The 24,851-nt window shown below is 49.3% G+C and overlaps 8 protein-coding genes and 2 non-coding genes across 10 annotated transcripts; 4 read left to right on the forward strand and 6 right to left on the reverse strand.

Annotated features, from left to right (window-relative positions):
• Positions 1–1,489: 1,489 nt before the first annotated feature.
• On the reverse strand, positions 1,490–6,713 carry RhiXN_00201 (mediator complex subunit Med5; the record flags this gene model as incomplete). Its single annotated transcript, XM_043320020.1, has 18 exons — positions 1,490–1,881; positions 1,919–2,325; positions 2,411–2,586; positions 2,638–2,786; positions 2,847–2,997; positions 3,210–3,816; positions 3,898–4,075; positions 4,147–4,336; positions 4,391–4,464; positions 4,540–4,726; positions 4,808–4,927; positions 4,993–5,149; positions 5,249–5,391; positions 5,483–5,527; positions 5,584–5,757; positions 5,853–6,484; positions 6,534–6,600; positions 6,648–6,713. 18 exons carry the CDS (start codon positions 6,711–6,713, stop codon positions 1,490–1,492), a joined length of 3,915 nt encoding a protein of 1,304 aa, XP_043179032.1.
• A 665-nt stretch (positions 6,714–7,378) lies between these two features.
• Positions 7,379–9,607, forward strand: RhiXN_00202 (DDE superfamily endonuclease; the record flags this gene model as incomplete). The annotated part of the gene is made up of 6 exons (XM_043320021.1): positions 7,379–7,438; positions 7,488–7,617; positions 7,666–8,019; positions 8,113–8,662; positions 8,711–9,391; positions 9,442–9,607. The coding sequence occupies 6 exons, from the start codon at positions 7,379–7,381 to the stop codon at positions 9,605–9,607; spliced, it is 1,941 nt and encodes a 646-aa protein (XP_043179033.1).
• Positions 9,608–10,345: 738 nt separating this feature from the next.
• On the forward strand, positions 10,346–11,764 carry RhiXN_00203 (uncharacterized protein; the record flags this gene model as incomplete). Its single annotated transcript, XM_043320022.1, has 3 exons — positions 10,346–10,594; positions 10,646–11,005; positions 11,069–11,764. The coding sequence occupies 3 exons, from the start codon at positions 10,346–10,348 to the stop codon at positions 11,762–11,764; spliced, it is 1,305 nt and encodes a 434-aa protein (XP_043179034.1).
• An 842-nt stretch (positions 11,765–12,606) lies between these two features.
• On the forward strand, positions 12,607–15,997 carry RhiXN_00204 (Tuberous sclerosis 1 protein; the record flags this gene model as incomplete). Its single annotated transcript, XM_043320023.1, has 12 exons — positions 12,607–13,149; positions 13,210–13,278; positions 13,334–13,631; positions 13,695–13,715; positions 13,799–13,971; positions 14,032–14,141; positions 14,194–14,761; positions 14,848–15,051; positions 15,122–15,168; positions 15,218–15,322; positions 15,374–15,508; positions 15,562–15,997. 12 exons carry the CDS (start codon positions 12,607–12,609, stop codon positions 15,995–15,997), a joined length of 2,709 nt encoding a protein of 902 aa, XP_043179035.1.
• A 1,340-nt stretch (positions 15,998–17,337) lies between these two features.
• Positions 17,338–17,975, reverse strand: RhiXN_00205 (peptidase inhibitor clitocypin domain-containing protein; the record flags this gene model as incomplete). The annotated part of the gene is made up of 4 exons (XM_043320024.1): positions 17,338–17,412; positions 17,464–17,530; positions 17,586–17,764; positions 17,829–17,975. The coding sequence occupies 4 exons, from the start codon at positions 17,973–17,975 to the stop codon at positions 17,338–17,340; spliced, it is 468 nt and encodes a 155-aa protein (XP_043179036.1).
• Positions 17,976–18,993: 1,018 nt separating this feature from the next.
• RhiXN_12374 lies at positions 18,994–19,073 on the reverse strand. Its single transcript has one exon. It is a non-coding gene; the product is annotated as a tRNA-Ile (tRNA).
• Positions 19,074–19,499: 426 nt separating this feature from the next.
• RhiXN_00206 (uncharacterized protein) lies at positions 19,500–19,991 on the reverse strand (the record flags this gene model as incomplete). Its single annotated transcript, XM_043320025.1, has 1 exon — positions 19,500–19,991. The coding sequence occupies one exon, from the start codon at positions 19,989–19,991 to the stop codon at positions 19,500–19,502; it is 492 nt and encodes a 163-aa protein (XP_043179037.1).
• A 91-nt stretch (positions 19,992–20,082) lies between these two features.
• Positions 20,083–21,506, forward strand: RhiXN_00207 (uncharacterized protein; the record flags this gene model as incomplete). The annotated part of the gene is made up of 5 exons (XM_043320026.1): positions 20,083–20,268; positions 20,355–20,558; positions 20,631–20,677; positions 20,727–21,017; positions 21,071–21,506. The coding sequence occupies 5 exons, from the start codon at positions 20,083–20,085 to the stop codon at positions 21,504–21,506; spliced, it is 1,164 nt and encodes a 387-aa protein (XP_043179038.1).
• Positions 21,507–22,827: 1,321 nt separating this feature from the next.
• Positions 22,828–23,470, reverse strand: RhiXN_00208 (peptidase inhibitor clitocypin domain-containing protein; the record flags this gene model as incomplete). The annotated part of the gene is made up of 4 exons (XM_043320027.1): positions 22,828–22,905; positions 22,962–23,025; positions 23,081–23,259; positions 23,324–23,470. 4 exons carry the CDS (start codon positions 23,468–23,470, stop codon positions 22,828–22,830), a joined length of 468 nt encoding a protein of 155 aa, XP_043179039.1.
• Positions 23,471–24,488: 1,018 nt separating this feature from the next.
• RhiXN_12373 lies at positions 24,489–24,569 on the reverse strand. The gene has a single exon. It is a non-coding gene; the product is annotated as a tRNA-Ile (tRNA).
• Positions 24,570–24,851: the final 282 nt, after the last annotated feature.

Here is a 24,851-nt window from a genome sequence, read left to right on the forward strand (position 1 = left end):
CCTGAAACCCATGGGCCCTATAGTAGCATAATTGGCCGATTCACTGTTTTCTCTAGCACTCTCCGGAGTTCTCCAGAGCACTCTGGAGTTAAGTAATACATCTTAGAGAAATAGGTGATTTCGTTAAGTATAAAACCACGAACCGCCACTTTACCTCCTTTATTATTTTTCCTGCCCCCCGTGCTCTCAGATACAAATAGCCGAACTCTATCCGACGGCTATACTTAGATTTTGTGCCACGCAAGAGACTTTGTGACCGACCCTGTCTGTACGTGTCCATCCTGTCCAACCATACGCACAAGCCTCTGAACGCGTGAAGGCCCAAAGTGTAGAAATAAATTGATAATAGGCGAGCGTGTATACCAGACTAATACAAAAACGCGTTAAGAGAGCGAGTAATGACAGAGGGAATAAAGTGAGTAGAGAGGTAAGGGTACAAGGGCCTGAAAGAGCCCTTTATATACCTTAAAAACTCTCTCGAGTCATACCGTAGAAAGCGCAGCTTTCTACTGCGCATGTACTCGGTGACTTGACACTTGGCTTGGTTACTGTAATAGAGCATACTAGATCATTCTAGTATTTATAAGTTATTTGTACACAAAGGGAAATGCCTCGGGTTGGTCGTAAGGGGGTCATGGAAGCACAATGAATAACACTATCAAACTTTAGACCCGATCAGATGTATCGGGAAACAGTACGGAGTTTCTGCCTTGCAGGAATGTGAAGAATAACAAAAATGACGAGGCGGGTAGTCGATTCAAACATCTCCATATAACATTTATGTCTGGCTTATATAGGTTCACGGTGAACCCCAAAAGTGCGGAAAATCCGCATGACGTCCAGATTTTGCCAGACATCCGCATCTAAAATAGCAGAATCCGCACCTCGACGACACACAGGGGTGAGTTGAGGATGCGGATTCATGGAAAAAATGGTCGGATTTTGCCAACACTCCGCATATAACGCGCGATTTTTCACGTTCAGAAAATCCGCACTTTTGGGGTCCACCGTGGTTGTTATAAGACTGCACCAGAAGGCTGTTTGTGCTCTATGCCAAAACGAGGGTGTATCCCATTACGTGGGGCAACCGCGTATGCTTTATGTGTGTTTGTTGTATGGACTAGAGGTCAGTGACTTTAGGAATGGACGCTTACATTAGCACCTCTGATTCATATATTTTGAGAGCTTATATGTGCAGGGAGATAATGTACGCCTAATGAAGAGCCGCACGATCTTTAGTCTTCCCTCTTGCTGCTTGTATTGTGATATTAGGTACTATCTAAATCCGGAAAGAAAAATACTAAGCACTTTATCTTTTAGTTCCCAGCTACAAAACGTTGGCTTGAATTGGATTGGAATTTTCTGTCAATCGAAAGCCCCTTGATCAGAGTCAAGGCAATACAAAGTAACTGAAGTCACAGATGTTTAACTTTTAATCAAAATTCTACTGGACTGGGAGACTTTAAGGAAGACCGTTGTAAACATTGTTTCAAGTGGTCTTTCGAATCCAAGTCGCACGCTGAATTTCATCCTCGACTGAAAATTGTTTGGCACCTTGAGGAGCTCCGTTGGATACTGCTACCTTCAGATCTCCAAGTTGTCTTGTGAGGCCGCCACACCGTTTGAACAACGCTAGGCTCTCCGTGATAATACGGGGGGCAATCATGTGGATTTGGCATGGAACCACAGAATACCTTGAACCATTTGCATCTCCCGACCGCGCGTGCAAAGAGCCAAGGTTGAGTGGGTCTGATATTGAATGTCTGTTGTTTGAGGTAAATGCATTTGGGTTGGCAGGGCGATTGTTCAAGTCTGTATCGTCACATGTGCGTTGGACTCGACAATCACACTTGGGAGGTGAAGAATATCTGAGAGTGTACTCTGCGAGTAACGGCGACGATAAGCGGTATAAACGCACCAACGATCACAAATATCTCACTGGCATCATCTCGGAGTTTGTCGTCGGTCATTTGGCCCGCCTCAAATACCCCACAAGGCCCCATAGACTTGTCGACAAGCTGAATAAATTTCCTTCGCTGCTCTGCTTCTCGTATGCGCGAAACCTCGACAAGACGTTCAGCTCCCAGTATTCTTGCTTCCCTTTGGGAGATGGGCTCTGTGCGTTGACACAGTTCAATAAACGCTGGTATGGCCCAATTAGGAATATTGAATTCGTCTGAAAGCTTAATGCGGTCGATTGGAGGCGACTGGAACCTGCTCTCCAATTGGGTTATCGCAAAATTCCGCATATCAGGACATCCATAACGTGTCCCGATCCTTAGAGCATTTATCAGTGTGTCCGAGTTGAACTTGGGTGCCACGACACTGGAGAAGACACTTCAGGTGGCGGCGGTGCATAATCCAACCTCAACACGACATTCAAACTATACCATAAAGGCAATGAGCTCACCACGAATAAAGGATACGAAAGGTACCACTAAAGTTGTAACTACTCCTCGAAGTACGAATCCGGAGGCGACCGGCGCTTGAAGTCGTTCCTTTCTCCCTTGCCTCGTCAATGCGCCCGGCAAGAACGGAGAATTTCCTGAGTTGAAACTCATGTACCCAGAATACATTTTCCGATGTCTATTGGCGTTGCTTAGCTCGACACTGTCTATTTTCTCAGCCAATAGTTACCTGGAACTCGATATTTCCATCCTCATACGCGAAATCTGGGTGAACAGGCAGCTGCTTTTCAATTGGGGTCCCCGGAAAATCTATAGGAGCAACGGGGACTGGGGTGTTCTCCATGTCATTGAAGGTAGTACTACTGATCATCGAAAACCCTATATCGTACGAGCCAGGTCAGACGTATGATTTGCGAACATTACACCATAGCAACTTACGCTTGTTGTTTTCCAACGACAAAACGGACTCGACATCTGAAATCAATGACATGTCACTAACGGATACCGGGGATCCCCCAACTGAATCGATCTTCTGCTCGTTGGAAACCATATCTAGAATGCAGGTTGTCGTTGTCTGAAGAGCAGCTCGCTAATCGTAAACGTAATAAATCACATTTAGCGCTCATCAGTAGCTCATGGTCCCCATATAGCATTCAATCAAACGAGGCGAACACCACTTTATGGCTTATATATGCATACACACCACATACACGTTCCTCACAACCTATTGTCTCCCAATTCCATAGAAAGAGTCCACTGAATTCAATCCCCCAGGGACGCCCTGACTCCCTCCACCCCCACCATTCTCTTCACAATCCCCTCCAGTCCCTTTTCTTTTTCACCCTCATTCACAAACTTCTTCACCTTTTCACGCGCAAGCGCCCGCTCCATCGGGGCGGCCACCCAAACACTAACCGACCCCGCAACGACCCCGGCCAAGAAATCGGGATCCATGGTTCCCGCCAAGCTTCGTAGCGCGGAAAGAACGGATTTGATACCCGCGAATCGTGGTCGGGCCAGTGTCAAGAGAGCAATGAGGATATTTCGATGAGCGACGCTGTCTGAACCTTGTTGTACTGGCGCGCGTAACAGCTCCAACGAATTCGTGAAGCCCAAGATCCTTGCAGGGTTAGGTATCGGTGTCCCACCAATCGAGGCCTGCAATGCCAGATTGAGATAAGACGAAGCGTAGAGCGGGGCGGTCGTGTTCGTGGAGCCCGAACCAGAACCCGAGTTTGAAGGATGCAGAACACGCAGCATGGCGTTTACGTCAATATTTGCTTTGGGAATATACGGTGATGCTAGCAGCCGCAGCACACGATGGCGGGTCATTTCGATGACGGGCGCGGGGCATCCATTAGCCAAGACCAAAAGCTGGAGAACGTCGAGGTGCGTTTGGGCAGCATGTCTAGAAGAAAGAAAAAAAGTCAGGTGCTCGGTTAATCTGTTCTTTGTTTGCGAGTAAGGATAAAGAGGGAGAAATACTTACCCATGCCGTTCAGCCTCGTTGGCCAGAGCCCAGATCACGCCTCGGAGCGTCCAGTTCAACAGGGGCCCCTCGAAATACGACACCCCGTTGCGCAAGATCTCCATCCCAGCCCCCTCGGGTTCTGCGGCACATTTCCGAATAGCTTCTGTGAATAGCGTGGCGGACAATTTGAGCAAAACTCGTGGGTTTGTGGATCTAAACGTGGGGAGGGGAGGGTGTCAATATATGTCACCACAAATTGTATATCACCTTGCCTCAAGACATTATCGTCAATCCCAAAACTATTCGAATCAAACGCAGCCTTGACCCAGTCGCTGATGAGCGTACGTTCCGGCTCGGTCAGGTCTGACAAATTGTACACTGCCCATGACGAGGTGAGGCAAGATGCATCAAGAACGCGGTCGCCATGTTTGAGTGTGCCGCTCTTTTGCTGAAACATCTGACATGAGCCGAAGGGTTGGAGGACGGGATACGCGCGAAATTGCGTACGTACCTCGTAGCGTGTGACCAACAACTGAAGTAATAGCAATACGTCGCCATACTGACCAAGCGCCGATTGAGGATCACCTAGAGCGGGTTCATCACATCCCGAATCAGCCTCATATTTCCAAATTAAGACAATCTGTCAATTTCGGCACGTACCGACCCCCGCGCCTTCCAGGTCTTCTAAAAAGGCTAAACCAGCTGCGACAAACTCGGCTGGCGGGACCCTCAAACCGACGACATCCAAAACGGTAGGATGTGTATAAAGAAGTCTCGATAGATTAGCCAGGGACTCGAGTGTTGCGGGGGACAGGTGTTGCGTAGACGTGGTCAGGCTCGTGTACCCCTAAAATCAAAACTCGTAGATCATTCGTCGTCGTGCGGGGGGATAGGGAAAAAGAGAAAAAAATATGAAAGATGGAATTACCTTGTGCAGAACGGTGCATAGACAGGCATGTGTCTCGGGATCCGCTACCGCGCGATCAATCAACTCGAGTTTATCCGACTGGGGAACTTCGAGTGATAGAAGTCTTGATTTTAGATAGGTCTGATTCGTCCGGGTCAGCTCCAACTTTTACTCGCCTGGATCGGAACGGCCGAGGTGGGGCTCACCTCCAAGTCCTGTCCGTTCTCGCCCGCTTCGGCGAATACCCGCCCGATACCCCGTCCCGGCCAATTCTCAATCGTCAGACCGGGCAGAGAGGGGAAATTCGAATCGAGCAGCGACACGCTCTGAAGGCTCTGAACCAGCATTGTACGGATGTTCTTCCTATTTCGGACGGTGGGAAGAAAAAAAATAGACAGACAGAAAGAAAGAAACGGGCATCAGCGGCCCTAATTCGAAGAGAGGATAGTGAGTTAACTTTACCCCTTGCTTCCATCTTCCGGAACATCCTCTTCCATCGAGTCTTCTCTCGATACACGCGTTATCGGTGCCGTCACATCGCATTTATCGAGCAAAGCACCAAAGTGCGTAAACAAGCCGTGTATAGCAGATTGAACGCCATCCTTCTATATTAAAAAAAGATCGGCATTGGCGAAATGCAATAGAACGGAATGAAATGAAATGAAAGAGAGGATCAATTAAATGATTGGGACGCACAAGTTTATTCTGTGGTGCCTCGAGTTGACAAAAGAGCTTGGGCAACTTGGCGTGTAATGTGTCAATAAACACGTTGTGCGTGGTGGACCCGGGTGACGTACCGACCCGAACAGCGCGGCGCAGATGATCGTCCTCGTGTTCCCGTCGGGCTCATTAGCGAGCACAGAGATCAGGGAGGCGTATAATTGAGAAAAGAATGCATCCGGGGTGGGTGTGCTATTGAACACAGTCTGGAGGGCTGAGAGATGCGAGTCTGGATAAGCGAGCACCGAGGTCTAGACGAAAATGTGGTCCGATATTAGTCGAGAACAAAAAGCCGTGGATGACCACGAGAAGAGGGGAAATGAAGGGGAAAGGGGGGGAGACATACGACTTGATAGGCGAGCACATCGAACAACGGCCCGTTCCTGGTGAACTCGAGCAGTTCCGGCCGTTGAGGCGGCTCGTCTGTCACCTGCTGTGGTTGTACGCGTGACGTCGCATGTCCATGGCCGTGTCCGTCCGCGGTCGTCAAAGCCGAAAGCTGGAACAGCCAATTCGTCAGCTGCGGACTGACAATCTCCCCTGCATCCAATAGATCGTTTATCGCAGGAACAAGATTCAGAGCCAAAAAAGGAGAAAGGTTAGGATTCGGCGAAGATGCGACGACAGTTTTCAGAATCGCGAGTAGGATATCGAGAGCGGATGAAGTGAGTATAGCATCGTGGGTGAGAGAGACATGTTGCACGAGCGAGACGCAGCCCTGGGCGGTAGGTAGTGTGGGAGTTAAATTGGCGGATGGCTTTTGGACACGAGGTGCGGCGATGGCGCAGAGGGCTGAAAGCAGTTGGGTCGTCTGATCAGTGGGTGAGGCGAGAATAGTTTGGGACCAGGCAATCAGGGTTGAGATGTAGATGCCAATTGGAAGCACTGGATGTGGGCTCTCAGAGTCAAGGGCGACGCAGAGGTACTGGAGCAATACGGGAGATAGGGGATATGCTTCTAGTAGACTAAATATGGACGCTTAAAAAAGTGTAAATGCGTAATTCTCGAGTTGGTGAATAGTGCTCACCGCAAATTTCAGACGCGGGTAGATTGGACGGGCCGTGTGGTTTCAGTTGTTGCACGATGGCTAGCCACTTGAATTGGTGAGATTGGATTTCCGAAATAGGGAGTAAGAACACACATTTTCTGCGGGGTAACCAGAGAGGAAGGCGGCCTTGGTGATGTCATTCACAGTGGGTTGTTCCATAGAAAATAAACTGAAATTTTAGACTCGAGCGGGGTCGATAGTGTACGATTAGGGCTCTAAGCAACTAGCGAAAGTTTAGGGCAAAAAGGGGAACAGAGGCTAGCAAGAAGGTCGAGATATAGATCGACAGTCTAGAGCTGATAAGAGATGGGGTGTATGTGTACACGAGCGTGCGTGGCGCACAAGTGGTGTGGACAAAAGCAAGATGTACAAGGGTGAGGAGAGCAACGAGTACAAGGGTTGGGGGAGTTACCAAGAGCCAAGAGGTAGTTGTTTTTGACAAGAGATAGAAGATTAAGCAACGGAGATATTCCTTTTTTGAGAGATTAGACAGGTAAAGGAGGCGTCATCCATTGACCGCTAACTGACTGTGGAGCCACGCTTTTTGATGGCGCTTAGGTCGCTTTTATCAGTAAATCCCCATTTTCTCCTTTTCTCGGACAGATTTGACGATTCTGAGAACGGACATCTCTGCGCGTCGAGCCTTTACATCTGTATATACATTTTGTTTTATCCCATTCGGCTTTGTTTTGGCTGCGCACTCCTTTGATTGCGACCGCTTAGCTCAGCATACGAGAGAAACTCGGTGGCAGTCCATGCGCGCAAGCTTACTAACACAGTCCGGGGGACCGCTAACTAGATTGAGTGAGCAACCATACTTCCCAATGACTATCAGCAATAAAAAAAGGCAGCAATTACAGGCTCTTGAAAAGGCCAGGGCCAATGTAAGTGTGTCAAATAGATCTTATGAATTTTATTTTGATATCATGGTAGCAAAAACGTATAAAAACAGCTCATTTTGACAATGAAGACAACAACAACAAAAGTGTATTCAAGCCACTGGACTTGTACAATGACTCTGAGACATCACTCTGCAGACTAGGAGTGGATGTAGTCTATATAGGTTGGCTCTTTAAGCAGATTATGCAAATTAAATGACTTACTGGAGCAGCCCCTGACCCCTGTGGCTCCGAACTGGATCATCCTCCAGCTTATCCCAATTCCCCCAATTCTTTTGACTCTGACTCTTCTGATTCTGAAGGAGATTCCGACTCTGGCTCTAGCAGTGGAGAACTCCCATGGGAACTTAGTTATTACCGCCCACCAACTGTTGCCCAAGCGCAGACAGCACTTGCCACACTTGATTCTGCACGCCGGACCCAACTTCCATCAGGTGGATACAAGTACAAAGACCTGGACCGGATCACTGCTGAGCGATACACTGCAATACAAGCCTGTCTGAACCAATTCCTTGAGGCTGAGCCAAAAGGAAAGAAATTTATTCAGGCATCCAAGGATGCAGCACGTATGCATAATTGAAGAGATACATATGCCCGAACAATCCGTAAATGGACCCGTCGACTCATCAATTATGGTGACTTACCTGGGAATATCCGAGGTTGGTGGAACGTATCCACACTGGAGGATGAGGATGTGTCATCTGCAATCAGGCTTCACTTACAGAAAGCTGGGAAGTTGGCGGGTGCACAGGATGTGGTGGACTTTCTGTCTGATCCAGAGGTTTGGAAAACACTGGACATCAAGAAAAAGATTAGTCTTCGAACAGCACAACGCTGGCTCTCTCGGGCTGGTTTTTCTTGGCGATCTGAACCTGTGGGCCAATACTTTGACGGTCACGAACAACAAGATGTAGTTGAATACCGGCAAAAGGTATACATACCTTTCCTGAAGAAAATCGAGCGGCGGCGAATAATTTATAATCGGGATGGTGTTGAAGATCCTACACGTCCATTGCGATTACTACCTGGCAAGAAACCCATTATTTTGTGGTTTCACGACGAGACAATTTTTTACGCAAACGATCGTCGTAAAGTTCGATGGGTCTTTGTTGGAGAAAGCCCAGTACCACACAAGAAAGGAGAGGGGTGTAGTTTAATGGTGGCCGACTTTGTGTGTGCAGAGTTTGGGTGGTTGCGTGGACCGAATGGGTAAGTTGCAGTGGAATGTGTATTGCTTGAAACTAACAATGAATCTAGTGAATCTGCGAGAGTAACAATGTTTCCCGGGGGCGACAAAGATGGATGGTTTACAAACGACCGTGTCATTCTTCAACTAGAGGATGCTGTCAAAATTGTCAACGAACACTTCCCCCAGTTCACTCACATATTTGTGTACGACAATGCTCCTTCGCACACGAAACGCTCGCTTTCCTCACTTTCCGCTTATGGAATGCCCAAGGGTCCGCTTCTGGACTGGCCTTACTACAAGGACAAGGACGACAAACGCGTGTTTGTGAGAATGGAGAATGGTTTTCTCCCAGACGGCTCACCCCAGGAGTTCTATGACCCAAACAAACCCAATCGTTTCAAGGGAATGTCGTGGATTCTTCGAGAGCGCGGTCTCGGTCATCTTGCCGATTTGAACGCAGTTTGCACGAAGGGATGTGAACCAGGGAAGACTGACTGTTGCTGTCGTCGGGTAATGATGAACCAGCCAGATTTCAATAATCGTGAATCAGGCTTACAAGAGGCTGCTCGAGAGCTGGGAACTGAAGTGGTATTTCTCCCAAAGTACCACTGTGAGCTGAGTATGATAGAGCAAGTCTGGGGATACGCAAAAAGAGACTATCGAGATAATCCCCCTAATAGTAGCTCAAAAAAGTTGAAGGAGAACGCACTAAAGGCATTAGAATCACCCCCAATTTTATCGATGCGCAAGTATGCCACCTTATAACTCTACTTTAGTTGGTTGTTCACTTTTTCATTAGGTTCGCTGCTCGTTCTCAACGTTTTGCCGATGGATATGACCATGGTATGGACGGGTCCCAAGCTGCTGCGTGGGCTACAACGATATTCAAACATCACCGAGAGACCCCAGCACATATTCCGTACGACGAGATTGCTCCTAACTATGTACATACAACAAACAATTAAATTCTTATTTTCAATCGCTCTTTCAACTTGGAACATAATTTCAGTCGGTCAGTAGGCCCCCGGACTATGTTAGTAAGCTTGCGCGCATGGACTGCCACCGAGTTTCTCTCGTATGCTGAGCTAAGCGGTCGCAATCAAAGGAGTGCGCAGCCAAAACAAAGCCGAATGGGATAAAACAAAATGTATATACAGATGTAAAGGCTCGACGCGCAGAGATGTCCGTTCTCAGAATCGTCAAATCTGTCCGAGAAAAGGAGAAAATGGGGATTTACTGATAAAAGCGACCTAAGCGCCATCAAAAAGCGTGGCTCCACAGTCAGTTAGCGGTCAATGGATGACGCCTCCTTTAAAAGCAAGGACAGGGGAAAATAGCGTCGGAAATGATATTTGAGTAACCGTGGTTAATCGGAAGAAATGGAAAAACCCTGTGCAACGAGGCGCTGGATTAGGCTAGACAAATCGGGGTATCATAAGCAGAAGCACACGCTCCAACGGCACGGGGACCTCGAGGCCTTGTGCCTTCGGGTGGATTCTTAAAGAGAGGGCGGAGAATGCATTTCTAGTTGTAGATTCCCTCTATCCTCTGTCTGTGGCGGCGGACTAGACTAGACTTGACCTCATTGTTGCAGAGCCAGCATATCCGTTCATTACTAGTAATATAGCTGTATATCTGGTTTTTATTGCACTTTAGTACTAGTCCTGTCACCGGCCGAGTTACGACCTGCTACGCCATCCATAATGAACACGATCCTATTCACGACGACCGAGCCCTCTTCTCCTACTACTCCCCTTACTCCCTCCTACTCCGACGCTCTCCGATATCTCGCCGAAGTCGCCGCAGCACAAGAGTGGACCGATGCCCTCGGTGCCATGCGTACCTCTTCCTCGGCCAAACACATCCCAGCCCGTCGCCGCCGTCACTCGCGCAAGGCAGCCAAGGCAGCCGCCGGCCCCCCGGGACTCCCATCCGAAATTAAGGAGCTTATGGTGAGCAAATAACCAACCGATTTAGCGCCCATTTTGCTCACACGACACCAGCAAAAGGTACTGGTGACCAAGCAAGTTTCTGTCAAGATCCCGGATACGCCGCTTGCCGGTCCCTCGTCCTCGACGACTCCCAAGCCGTCCCTCAAGCTCGTGCCATGGACGTACCCACCTATCGACGAAGACGCCATTGCTCCTCCTTCTCCCGTTGCCGGCGAGGGCCCGTCCATGGCCATGGGATTCGACATCGAGTCCTTTTCCTACGACTCCGAGGTCGACACTGAGCTCGAGACAGAAACAGAGACCGAGCTCGAGACCGAAGTCGAGTCGGACGTCGGTCCCCTCACCCACCGGCCTGTGATTCGTGTAGTCACCGATGACTCGGAGCCTACCACTCCCGAGTTTGAAGCCGAGGTCAGTCGGGTCTCGTTTTTTTAATGTGTGATGACATCATCTCATGATTTCTTCATTTGGCAGGCTTACACCAAGTGCGAGCCATGGCCACTCGTCATCCCTACTCCTTCTACTGCTGTTCCCAAGTCCACCCCTATCGAGATCCGCCCCGAGAGCCCGGCGGTCCAGCTCGGAAAGCTCGTTGATCAGGTGTTTGCCGAGGAGGAAGAGGACGACGATGGCGGCGAATGGATCTACGGTCCTCCCTCATACTACACATCTCCCCCCGACTCTCCCCACAACACCCCAGCCCCCACTCCCCAATACACCGACGACGAATACGACGAGTCGGAAATTGAAATCGAACACTCCTTTGACTTGTCCACCGACCCTATCGCGACCCACCACTTGCGAAACGATCTAGAAATCATCCGTCCGTTCTCTCCCGACGCACCCGAGATCACATTCACACCACCGACCTGGGAAGCCTTTTTCGAATGTATGCCCCCTCAAGACGAAGCCTATGGCCAACTCCTTGCCTTGCCCGGCTCCACCCCACTCGGCCCCGCCGAACTCGAACACAACACGCTGGTCAACCGTGCTCGCATCCGGCGCAACCCATGCTCGGGCGCGCAAGAGTGCATGTGGCGCGGCCAGTGGACTCCGTGCTGCTGGGCGTGCGGAGGAGCCGCGGAGGGTATGGACACCTCCCTCCCTGCCTCCCAGCGCACCGGATGGTTCGTCCTCGCGGGCCAACGCTGGGTCATGATTCGCTCGTAAATTCAACTCCGCCTCACTTGTTGTCTTTCTATTCCTGTGTCTGTTGTAATCTAGATAATGTGTTTCGGGAGGGTCGGCTGTTGTTGTTGTTGCGCCGGATTTCTAGCTCCTTCCTACCCACCCCTAGGCCTTTTTGCTAGGTTGAGGTCCCTCGACGATCGCGGTTTCCCCCTGCTCTCCTTACCGGGTTGAGGATCTGAAGCGCCATACATTTCTTTCCTTGAAGCCCTTGAGCGGCACGGCTAGAGTCCGAAGCCCTCGGGCCCGAAGAGAGAGAAAAAGAGAGGCGCTCCTTGTATTCTCCCTGCTTGCGAGACGGGAATCCCAGTCGAGCGCGGATCCCCTGCGATCATACGGAGCTGTTGTGCGTTTGACAGGCCTAGTGCCTTTCAGACGCACACGTCCGGCCAAGAGCTCTTTTCTATATTCTTTTTCTTTTTCGTTGATTGTCGCCCGGGTGGTGTCGGTCCGAATTCGGGTGCTTGCATCCAAAGTGTGTGTGTACATGGGTGCGAGGGAGTTCGGCTAGTACGTTGTTAGCTAGTTGCAGTGGCCCAAGTCCCCCTCGCTGTCCTTTACTCGTTCCGCCGGAATCGATAGTTGTTTTTCTCAGTGGCTCGCTTGATTGCGCAGGTGTTTTTTTACTTTCTTTTCTTTCTATTCGCTCCGATGACAAGACAAATACCGTACACAATTCCGTTCTGTTCACTGTATGCTTACCCAATCAATCTAAATGATGTGTGTTACCTTTTTTGGAGTGTGTGCAAGTTGGGGGTCCAGAACTTGGCCTTTTCGACGCCGATGCGGTAGACGACCACACACATTGTGCTATCATCATCACCATGTCCGCCACGACCAAAGACATACTGACCCACATCCGAAGCACATTCAACACACACTCCCCGCCCCAGCTGACAGACCTGCGCCCGCTCATCGACGTCTACATATCCGAGACCGCGCACCTGGAGCCCGAGCTGGACAATGGACTGCTGGACATATACTCCCAGGCCATCGACCACTCGGACGTATCGCACATTGCCGCGTTCATCGGGGTCCTATACGCATTCCGCATGGTCCTCTCGAGCGCATCCATCATATCCTGGTTCGACTCTCTCCTGCGTCGCGCGCTACGAGAACCCAGGCTGGACCTCGAGGCCGTTAAACAGGCCAAGGACCTCGTCTTGATGCCGCTCTACGACGAGTCCGAGACCAAGGCCCAGTTGCTCCGCCGCCGCTTGGTCCAGCTTTACGTGTTGGATGCGCCCCGGGAGAACGATAGCGCCGTCGAAACGATGACGCAGAGCGCGGACGAGCGTGCCAAGATGGCTGTGTGGAAAACCAACTTGGAGGATCTCTTGGTTTCCGATGGGTTCACCCGTCCCAAGGTGAGTTTGCAACTGGTTTGAAGACCGGGGAAGGCCTGGAAGTTGATTGTCAAGTTTTAGGAACTGTTTGAGGAATTGGATGTTAGTTTCAAGGCTAACCCCGAGAGTCGGTTGCAACTTTGTATTCTCGTGAGTGCGTTTTGGGGGGTTCAACAGGTTCTGAGATGAACGTGCCAAAACATAGCTTAATCGGTTTTCTCGCTCGCCGCGCAAAGTATCGATACCTTTTGTCAATTCGCCGCTTTTCTCGACGCTGTTGATTTCTCTCCAAGTCGACCAGTCGACCACGGTGTTTAGTATTGCCATTACGTCCCTTATTATGCTTCTTCCTGCTTTAGCGGTCGATGCCCCTGCACAATTGAATACTCGACTACCCGCATTACTAACTATTCTCGGGAGGATTGTATGCTGGAAGTTGAGGAGTGAAGGAAAGGAAGGTCGGAGGTGGAAAGTCAAGCCCGAGCTAGAATGGAAACGATTGGGTGAGTGACACCACCCTCGTTTTCGATCCCACACGAAACTAACCCCAAACTCTCTCTCTCAAGACACGACTTTCGAATCAGCAGGTATGCTGTACGTTTCACCCACCCTCTCGTCCCTTGTATCTTCCAACCCTACTAACGCGAATACCACTTTTGAAAAGCTGTAGCGCCCAACGAAACTCGGCTTTACTTTACATTCATGTACGGCCTGTACCCGTGCAACACCATCGCCTTTCTCAGATCTCCCGTCACGTTTTTGAGAACACATGGACATGCGTCGATGTTTACTCATGATTGGGATGTGGTATTGGACGAGGACGAGATTAAGAGTTGTAGTCGGGTGAGCTGCTACAGTACAAGAGGAGCAAGGACCAACAGGAAAAACTGACTGGTTCAAAAGCCACTATTACGTGGACATGTAGTTCATCCGAGTATTATTCTCGCGGATGCCAAGAGCGAACTTGCAGACTTGACGAGGTGGAAGGATAAAGATATCGCTACCGTTGCTGCGTACGTCCCCCTACCTGCTTCGTATCCCGATTATCTCTAACAGAGTATACAGGGAATGCACACTCCTGGACATCCAAAATGCTCAAACCTCGGCAGGACACAGTATTGCATATTACATTCCTCCTACACCCCAAGCAAGCAGCCATCCAACCCCCCAAGCAAGTGGAAACCATTCACTCCTTCCGCCGGAGAGTGCGAAACCTGCCAAGATACCCCTACCACCCAGTCCAGCCGGATCGACCCAACCGCCGCCACCACCACCGCAGCCCCAACCCCAACCAGCCGATCCCAGCGCATCGCCCAAGTCCACAGGAGACCGGAGCGAAAAGTCCCTCGAAATCATGATCAACACCCACGCAACACTAACCGCTCCTCCCGGTCCGCTCTTATTCCTCGCAGACACCCCAGCACCGGCCGCGCCCGCGAGCACCACCATGTCCCCTCGCCCGCGGCACGCCATGGCCGAAGAGGCCCTGTCGATCCTCCAGCGGGACGTGCTCATACTCCGGAACCAGCTCAATTTCGAGATTTATCTCAAGGAGCTCGTGCAGCAGCATGTCGGCCGGTTGCATCAGGATAAGATTGTTTCGAGGAGCGAGGAGGCGGAGAGACAAAGTCTGGTAAGTTTAATCTATTCTTGACTTGTTTCGTAAGATTGACAGGGGCAATCGCAATCACAATGCATTGACGCATTGGACGCATTTAGCATGTGAAACTTAAAGACTACAAGGCAAAGCTGACTAAAGCTCAAGAAGACCTCGCGACGACCCGGGCCGAGGCGGCTGGGACCAAGTCGAGGCATACACAATGGGTGACCGAGTTGCAGGATAAGCTTACCCGGTTCAGGGAGGAGAAGCGTAGTTGGGCGGCCGAGGCTGTCGAGCTGAGGGGAGAGGTCAATGATGCTAGGGTGTGTACTCTTTCTTATCTTTTTAATTTTGTTTGCCGAATGTTAGCTGATGGGTGGGGACTCAATGTAGGCGGCTTTGAAGGCACAGAATGAAGCACTGGCTGATGCACTGAACGAGTAGGTTCCATTGTATCCGACAAGAGGAAACACGCTAACTTGGCTAAAGGGTGTTCAACCTCAAACAGCAGTTACGCGAGTCGGCGCCCAAGGTGGACAAAATCGCTGCATACGAACAGAGGATAGATCAGTTGGTCAAGGCACAGGCTCTGAGGTATATTCCCAAGGGCCATATCCCATATTCGATTCTCACTCTAGTCCAAAGGGATGACTCGCCCGAAATGCGAGCTTACCGCGAAGATCGTGGCAAGTTGGATGAAATGATCAGTAACTACGCCAAGATGGAACTTCAGCTCCAGAGTTTACAGCATGCAAACGAACAGTTGACTGCGCTCCACAAGTATGACTCGTTTTCATTTTTAGGTGAATTCAGCCTGATAATAACCAAACCAGGACTCAGGAAGACGAGCTTAACCACGCAAATTCGCAAGTGACGGACCTCACACGTCGTCTCGCATCTGCCACAACTCAGAACCCATTCTCTCGTTCCGCAATAAAAGCCGCAGCCGCAGCTCAAGACCAAATCAACAAACTCGAAGCAGAAAACAAAGAACTGAGCAACAAGAACATGGTACTCATGGACGAAATCGACGAAGTGAAAGCCATGGTCGAGTTTTTAAGGAGTGAGCGAGTCAATTTTGGAGCTGGCGGGCCAGGATCGCCGGTTCAGCGGATCGTGAGCGGGACAGGCTCGTTGCCTGCCCAGACCCAGTCTGAACCCATTACCGGAACCGGGCCTTCGCCCAGGTTGGACTCGAGTGCGTTGGCGGATTTGGCGGATGCGACGGCTGCCCCTGGTGAATCGGATGATGTGGCTACGACTGCTTAACAAGAGGAACGCTGGGATCTATAATGAGGATCTCTTGGAGATAATGGACTCGAATGTATTTAGTATGAGGCTCTTGTTTTATGTATCTTGTGTGTTTTGTGTGATTGGAGTGGTTTCAGTCACTATGTGCTTGGGCACTCGCTTGCTTCTGTCATGCGAAGTGTGTAGGTTGTCACTATACAGACGACGCTGCCGCACATTGCCGAGCCGCCGGTTATAGCATGTTTCTCGAGCACGGACATCATTGACTCATCAACGAGGGCCAAATTACCTCTTGATGATCTACGGATCGTCATCAGGTGATCATTCTCAGAGACAAAGTGAGCGCATGCATGTGTTGTTTGAGACTTACATGGAAGACTTGAGGCTGCTTGTCAACGACAACTCGAGGCCCCGCGCGTTGTGGTTAAGTCTATATGCGGATTTGCGAGGTGTATGCTCTAGACCTGGTATTCATCGGGGTCGATCGATTGGGTTGGTCATATTTCGATTTCAAGCAGGAATCGCTACCCATTTGGTTTTGATTCAGCACTTTTTTATCCTCACTGTTTTTAGCCAGCCATCAGGCCGGCGTTAAGGTGAGCTCCCCTTTCGGTGTTTCTGAGTCCGTGTCCAGCATTGACGAAGTTGGACGGCTCTGCGGCGTAGCTCCTGTTATCTTCAAATAGGACGAAGGATCTGATATGATCAAGACAACGGTAGTTAAGAGCCAAGCTCGATTGTACCACCCGCCTGGTTATCCTTCTTATTCTTCACATTCCTGCAAGCCAGAAACTCCGTATTATTTCCCGACATATCTGATCGGGCTAAAGGTTTGGTACTGCTGCTCATTGTGGCCCCATGCCTCTCTTGCCACTAACTTGAGAAATTTCTCTTTCAGCCTTCACGCATTCAGACGCTTGTGCGTGTAGTCCGACAGGATGACCAGTTCCAGACAGAGTCCCATAACTGGCTACGAAAGAGTCTTGTGTAGCATAAAGTGTAAGTACAGCCGTCGGATATAGTTCGAGTATTGATATATGAAAGTGCAGGGGGGGAGGGGGCAAGAAAGATAATCAAGGAGGTGAAGTGACGGTTCGTGGCTTTATCTATGTTATCATATGGTGCATGCGTGCCAGGGATCGAAGAGTAGAATCACCTTGTGCAATGGCTCTGCAACTTTAGCGGTATATGCACGACCGGCCATATGTAGTTTGTACATCCAAGTCACTGTTCAGGCAAAGATTAAGAGATTGATGAGAACTTCGCTGGGTGCAGTGCTTTGGATTGTTATGTTATTTCAATTTATTCAGTTCATGCAGTTATACAACATCGAAAACAGCGTAGTTGCACGGGTCCCTTTATTCTTCCAGCCGCTTGAACTCCCAAAGGGGACCATGAGCACCGGGAATTACAGGGACAGGAATAAACGTTAACTTCACATTTATGAGCATCATTGCTGCGGGCGGTTCAAGCTCACAACTCACAACTCTCTGATTTTCTCCAGCTCCCACGTAGAGAGTCGCTCCGATGAGGCTTTTGGTTGAGGCAATGCTGTTCAAATAACACCCGCTTAGAGCCTTTATATACCATCGATCAATCAACCTACGTGAAAATATCTCCCCCTTGGCTTCCCTCTGAGCGTTGCACTCTGAACAGTTTCGCACCGTCCAAGATGATGGGCTCTTCAGGTATAGGATTTTCGGATTCATAGCTCCAGGATTCACCAGGTCTGGAATTGATTGTATACACGTCACGCCCTCCCTCGGGAGCGAGTTCAAACTCCCACTAAGTGATAGAAAGGTTTGTATTAGTTGGCGAGTTATTGTAACCAAAGTGCAAAAAAACGTACTTGTTGCTGCCCATAAAACTCAGGCCTGTTGGGATCGAGCCCGATCGGTCGACCAGGTCCTTTACCGGTAGCATACATACCCCCAACAAAATCTTGGTCTCCCTCGACTATGAACCGAGCAAGATATCGACCAGGGCGTAGAGACATGACACTTATTAGAGACTACTGGAAGAAAGAGGGCCAGGTGCAATGCTGAGGAGCTGGTACAGGCCTTAACTCACATTCCATTGAGCTTTTGTAGGCCTTGACTAGGTTGGCTCATCACCACCCCAGATCATTATCGGAGTGCAAACACCCTGCTGAACGCTGGATGACATATGCAAAGTGCCAACGGGGGTGTAGAAATGTATTGGAGAAGGACGGGCAGGCCGAGCCTAGATCTCTTAGCTCCAACCCATGCACGAAATACCAGGCTACTTGCCTGGATTAAGTGCTGCGCGTGACGTTTTTTTGTATGCCATTATTTAATGAGGCATGATGAGCAGCTCCAACATCTCGATTAGGAACCGAGAAAGATTGATATCGGATCGCTCCGGTGGGTTGTAGTGTTAATGTTCTGGGACGTGAAGTAGGGTGTGGTTGTTGTCGATAGTGGATTTATATGCATGCACTTAGGGGGAGCTATTAAACACCAAAATACCAGCAAGGTCATAGGTTAGCGTCGTCTGATCAGCAGAAATAGCACAGATATTTTAGCAGCCAATGATGTAGTCTTTAGCTGGCACGGTCGTATTCTGACATCTAGTAATTAGATCAAATTCTCTACGACCCCAGATCTTTATCTCAATGCATGGAAGTCCTGACGCCATTTGGCACTGCCCATCCGAACCTTAAGAACTTCAAGAGCAGGTCCACATGAATTCAAGGGCACAACTATCATGATCCCAAGACAAATATGTATCGTTGTCAAACTGCATATGTATGAATAACCTAAGCCCACATTCATTTATACTTAGTCAAGGTTTATTGATAATACCCTCCTATGAAGGTTCAATGGGCTATAATCGGTGGGTGTACTACGTAGATAACCTCGTCCCTCAGCTTTAGTAGAAAAGGACCAAGAAAAAGCTGCCTGTAAGACCATATCCACATGTATCTCAACACACAACTGACCATCGGACGCGACACGGCTCTACTGCTGCTGGCAAAGGATAGCAAAAGTAATTGGTCAGCGGGGGGTCGAATCCACGACCTTTGAGTTAACTAATATTAGCTCGACGCTCTAACCAACTGAGCTAGCCAACCTTGATATTGGTCCAAATAGAGACATTATGATTACTTGCTTTATCCCCATAAACGCTCATAATCAACGATGCTATTCTGATCGGTCTTTACGCCCGATTTATCAAATTCGACCATAAACATACTCGACTGAAAAATCTCTTCAACATATATATTCACCACCACAGCCAGATCGAAAAATCACAAAAAAACACAACAACAACAATATGACAAAGCACACAGAAGAAAAAACGAACTCGAAAGACACTGGACACATAAGAAACCCAAATATATAAACACCCCAGGCCAAAAAGAGTCCATACACCACGTGGGAAACATGCGAGCGAGGTCGGATCTGGATATCACTTGTTCGCGCGCGAAACCAACACTGAATCAAATGTAAGGCTTGATCCGCCCCTCTCTCTCTCTAGGAAGCACATGTACAAAGCTTTACATCCCTCCGCGAGGTGAGGGCATAGGCGGAACCGGGACGTTTGTACTGTGTGCATTCCAGCTCACATGATGGAAACTTTTCTTTTTCCTCACGCTTGCGTGATAGGCTGCTCGCACCGCGCTCGGTTCTTTACTCGCGCTCGCGGTGTTGGTCGTCGCGCTGCTCGTGCTTCCCGTGGGGGAGAACAGACCGGTAGATATGGATCCGGACGAGGACGGACGGGTGGGTTGATGCTGCTGTTGGTGCGAGTGATGAGAGAGCATGGGGGGAACGGTGAGTGGGAATATGCTCCTGTAGTGCGCTTCGTTCGAGGATGGAGTGCGGGCTCGGGCGGGTGGTACGCGTGCTTGGGGAAGAGAATCCATGCGCGCCTGCCAGAGCTTGCGGTTCGTGGCACATTGCTCTTTTATGGGGCTCAGTTCTGCACAATACAATTCGCGTTCGCCCAAGTCCACAGGAGGCCGGAGCGAAAAGTCCCTCGAAATCATGATCAACACCCACGCAACACTAACCGCTCCCCCCGGCCCGCTCTTATTCCTCGCAGACACCCCAGCACCGGCCGCGCCCGCGAGCACCACCATGTCCCCTCGCCCGCGGCACGCCATGGCCGAAGAGGCCCTGTCGATCCTCCAGCGGGACGTGCTCATACTCCGGAACCAGCTCAATTTCGAGATTTATCTCAAGGAGCTCGTGCAGCAGCATGTCGGCCGGTTGCATCAGGATAAGATTGTTTCGAGGAGCGAGGAGGCGGAGAGACAAAGTCTGGTAAGTTTAATCTATTCTTGACTTGTTTCGTAAGATTGACAGGGGCAATCGCAATCACAATGCATTGACGCATTGGACGCATTTAGCATGTGAAACTTAAAGACTACAAGGCAAAGCTGACTAAAGCTCAAGAAGACCTCGCGACGACCCGGGCCGAGGCGGCTGGGACCAAGTCGAGGCATACACAATGGGTGACCGAGTTGCAGGATAAGCTCACCCGGTTCAGGGAGGAGAAGCGTAGTTGGGCGGCCGAGGCTGTCGAGCTGAGGGGCGAGGTTAACGATGCTAGGGTGTGTACTCTTGCTTACCTTTTTGTTTTTATTTTGCCGAATGTTAGTTGATGGGTGGCGGATTGGATGTAGGCGGCTTTGAAGGCACAGAATGAAGCACTGGCTGATGCGCTGAACGAGTGGGTTTGACTGTACTCGACAAGAGGAAGTGCACTAACTTTGCTAAAGGGTGTTCAACCTCAAACAGCAGTTACGCGAGTCGGCGCCCAAGGTGGACAAAATCGCTGCATACGAACAGAGGATAGATCAGTTGGTCAAGGCACAGGCTCTGAGGTATATTCTCAAGCGTCGTATTCCATATTCGATTCTCACTCTAGTCCAAAGGGATGACTCGCCCGAAATGCGAGCTTACCGCGAAGACCGTGCCAAGTTGGATGAAATGATTAGTAACTACGCCAAGATGGAACTTCAGCTCCAGAGTTTACAGCATGCAAACGAACAGTTGACTGCGCTCCACAAGTATGACTCGTTTTCATTTTTAGGTGAATTCAGCCTGATAATAACCAAACTAGGACTCAGGAAGACGAGCTTAACCACGCAAATTCGCAAGTGACGGACCTCACACGTCGTCTCGCATCTGCCACAACTCAGAACCCATTCTCTCGCTCCGCAATAAAAGCCGCAGCCGCAGCTCAAGACCAAATCAACAAACTCGAAGCAGAAAACAAAGAACTGAGCAACAAGAACATGGTACTCATGGACGAAATCGACGAAGTGAAAGCCATGGTCGAGTTTTTAAGGAGTGAGCGAGTCAATTTTGGAGCTGGCGGGCCAGGATCGCCGGTTCAGCGGATCGTGAGCGGGACAGGCTCGTTGCCTGCCCAGACCCAGTCTGAACCCATTACCGGAACCGGGCCTTCGCCCAGGTTGGACTCGAGTGCGTTGGCGGATTTGGCGGATGCGACGGCTGCCCCAGGTGAATCGAGTGATGTGGCTACGACTGCTTAACAAGAGGAACGCTGGGATCTATAATGAGGATCTCTTGGAGATAATGGACTCGAATGTATTTAGTATGAGGTTCTTTTTTTATGTATCTTGTGTGCTTTGTGTGATTGGAGTGGTTTCAGTGACTATGTGCTTGGGCACTCGCTCGCTTCTGTCATGCGAAGTGTGTAGGTTGTCACTATACAGACGACGCTGCCGCACATTGCCGAGCCGCCGGTTACAGCATGTTTCTCGAGCACGGACATCATTAACTTATCAACGAGGGCCAAATTCCCTCTTGATGATCTACGGATCGTCATTAGGCGATCATTGTCAGAGACAAATTCAGCGCATGCATGTGTTGTTTGAGACTTACATGGAATACTTGAGGTAATTCGTCAACGACAACTCGAGGCCGCGCGCGTTGTGGTTAAGTCCATATGTGCTAGACCTGGTATTCATCGGGATTGATCGGTTGGGGTGGTCATATTTTGATTTCAAGTAGGAATCGCTATCCGTTTGGTTTTGATTCAGCACTTTTCTATCCTCACTACTTTTAGCCAGCCATCAGGCCGGTGTTAAGATGAGCTCTCCTTTCGGTGTGTCTGAGTCCGTGCTGAGCATTGACAAAATTGGTCGGCTCTGTGGCGTAGCTCTTGTTGCCTTCAAGCAGGGGGAAGGATCTGATAGGGTCAAGACAATGGTAGTTAGGAGTTGAGCTTGATTGTATTACCCACCTCGTTATACTTGTTATTCTTCTCATCCGTGCAAGCCAGAAACTCCGTACTGTTTCCCGATATATGTGATCGGGTCAAAAGTTTGATACTGTTGTTCATTGTGCTTGCATGGCTCCCTTACGACAAACTTGAGACACTTCTCTTTCAGCCTTCACGCGTTCAGACGCTTGTGCGCATAGTTCGACAGGATGGTCAAGTCCGGACAGAGTCATACACAACTAGCTACAAAAGTCTCTTGCGTGGCACAGCATGTAAGTATAGCCGTCGGATAGAGTTCGAGTATTCATATCTGAAAGCGCAAGGGGCGGACGCCAGGAAAGATAATGAAGGAGATGAAGTGGTGGTTCGTGGTCTTATATATGGTATCATACGGCGCATGCGTTTCAGGGATCAAAGCGTATAATCTCCTTTTGCAATAAATCTGCAAATTAGCGGTATATGCGCGGCCGGCCATACATGATTTGTACATTCAAGTGATAGTGCAAGCAAAGATTGAGAGATTGCTGAGAACTTCGCTGGGTGGAATGATTTGAATTGTTAAGTCATTTCAGTTTATTCAGTTCATACATTTGTACAACATCGAAAGCGGCGTATTTACGGGGGCCCTTTTACTCTTCCAAAGGCTTGAGCTCCCAAAGGGGAGCAGGAGGAGCATCGGGAATCACAGGGATAGGAACAAGTATCAACTTTCCATTGCCAATATAAGTGCCATTGCCACAGGCCATTCGAGCTCACAACTCACCTCTCTCTGTTCTCCAGCTCCCACATAGAGGGTGGCTCCGATAGGCTGTTGAGTTGGGGCAATGCTGTTCAAAGAATGCCCACTTAGCGCTTTCATATATCATCAATCAATCAACGTACGTGAAAATATGTCTCCCTTGACTTCCCTCTGAGCGTTGCACTCTGAACAGTTTCGTACCGTCCAAGATGATGGGCCCTCCAGGCATAGGACTTTTGAATCCATAGCTCCAGGATTCACCAGGTCTGGAACTGATTGTATACACGTCACGCCCTTCCTCGGGAGCGATTTCAAACACCCACTAAGTGATAGAAAGGTTCGTATTAGTTGACGAGTTATTGTAACCAAAGTGCAAAAAAACGTACTTGTTGCTGCCCATAAAACTCAGGCCTGTTGGGATCGAGCTCGATCGGTCGATCAGGTCCTTTACCGGTAGCATACATACCCCCAACAAAATCTTGGTCTCCCTTGCCTATGAACCGAACAAGATATCGACCAGGGCGTAGAGACATGACACTTATTAGAGACTACTGGAAGAAAGAGGGCCAGGTGCAATGCTGAGGAGCTGGTACAGGCCTTAACTCACATTCCATTGAGCTTTTGTAGGCCTTGACTAGGTTGGCTCATCACCACCCCAGATCATTATCGGAGTGCAAACACCCTGCTGAACGCTGGATGACATATGCAAAGTGCCAACGGGGGTGTAGAAATGTATTGGAGAAGGACGGGCAGGCCGAGCCTAGATCTCTTAGCTCCAACCCATGCACGAAATACCAGGCTACTTGCCTGGATTAAGTGCTGCGCGTGACGTTCTTTTGTATGCCATTATTGAACAAGGCATGATGAGCAGCTCCAACATCTCGATTAGGAACCGAGAAAGATTGATATCGGATCGCTCCGGTGGGTTGTAGTGTTAATGTTCTGGGACGTGAAGTAGGGTGTGGTTGTTGTCGATAGTGGATTTATATGCATGCACTTAGGGGGAGCTATTAAACACCAAAATACCAGCAAGGTCATAGGTTAGCGTCGTCTGGTCAGCAGAAATAGCACAGATGTTTTAGCAGCCAATGATGCAGTCTTTAGCTGGCACGGTCGTATTCTGACATCTAGTAATTAGATCAAATTCTCTACGACCCCAGATCTTTATCTCAATGCATGGAAGTCCTGACGCCATTTGGCACTGCCCATCCGAACCTTGAGAACTTCAAGAGCAGGTCCACATGAATTCAAGGGCACAACTATCATGATCCCAAGACAAATATGTATCGTTGTCAAACTGCATATGTATGAATAACCTAAGCCCACATTCATTTATACTTAGTCAAGGTTTATTGATAATACCCTCCTATGAAGGTTCAATGGGCTATAATCGGTGGGTGTACTACGTAGATAACCTCGTCCCTCAGCTTTAGTAGAAAAGGACCAAGAAAAAGCTGCCTGTAAGACCATATCCACATGTATCTCAACACACAACTGACCATCGGACGCAACACGGCTCTACTGCTGCTGGCAAAGGATAGCAAAAGTAATTGGTCAGCGGGGGGGTCGAACCCACGACCTTCGAGTTAACTAATATTAGCTCGACGCTCTAACCAACTGAGCTAGCCAACCTTGATATTGGTCCAAATAGAGACATTATGATTACTTGCTTTATCCCCATAAACGCTCATAATCAACGATGCTATTCTGATCGGTCTTTACGCCCGATGTATCAAATTCGATCATAAACATACTCGGCTGAAAAATCTCTTCAACATATATATTCACCACCACAGCCAGATCGAAAAATCACAAAAAAACACAACAACAACAATATGACAAAGCACACAGAAGAAAAAACGAACTCGAAAGACACTAGACAGATAAGAAACCCAAATATATAAACACCCCAGG

This window comes from Rhizoctonia solani, chromosome 4 (assembly GCF_016906535.1).
Source record: "Rhizoctonia solani chromosome 4, complete sequence".
Lineage (NCBI taxonomy): Eukaryota > Fungi > Basidiomycota > Agaricomycetes > Cantharellales > Ceratobasidiaceae > Rhizoctonia > Rhizoctonia solani.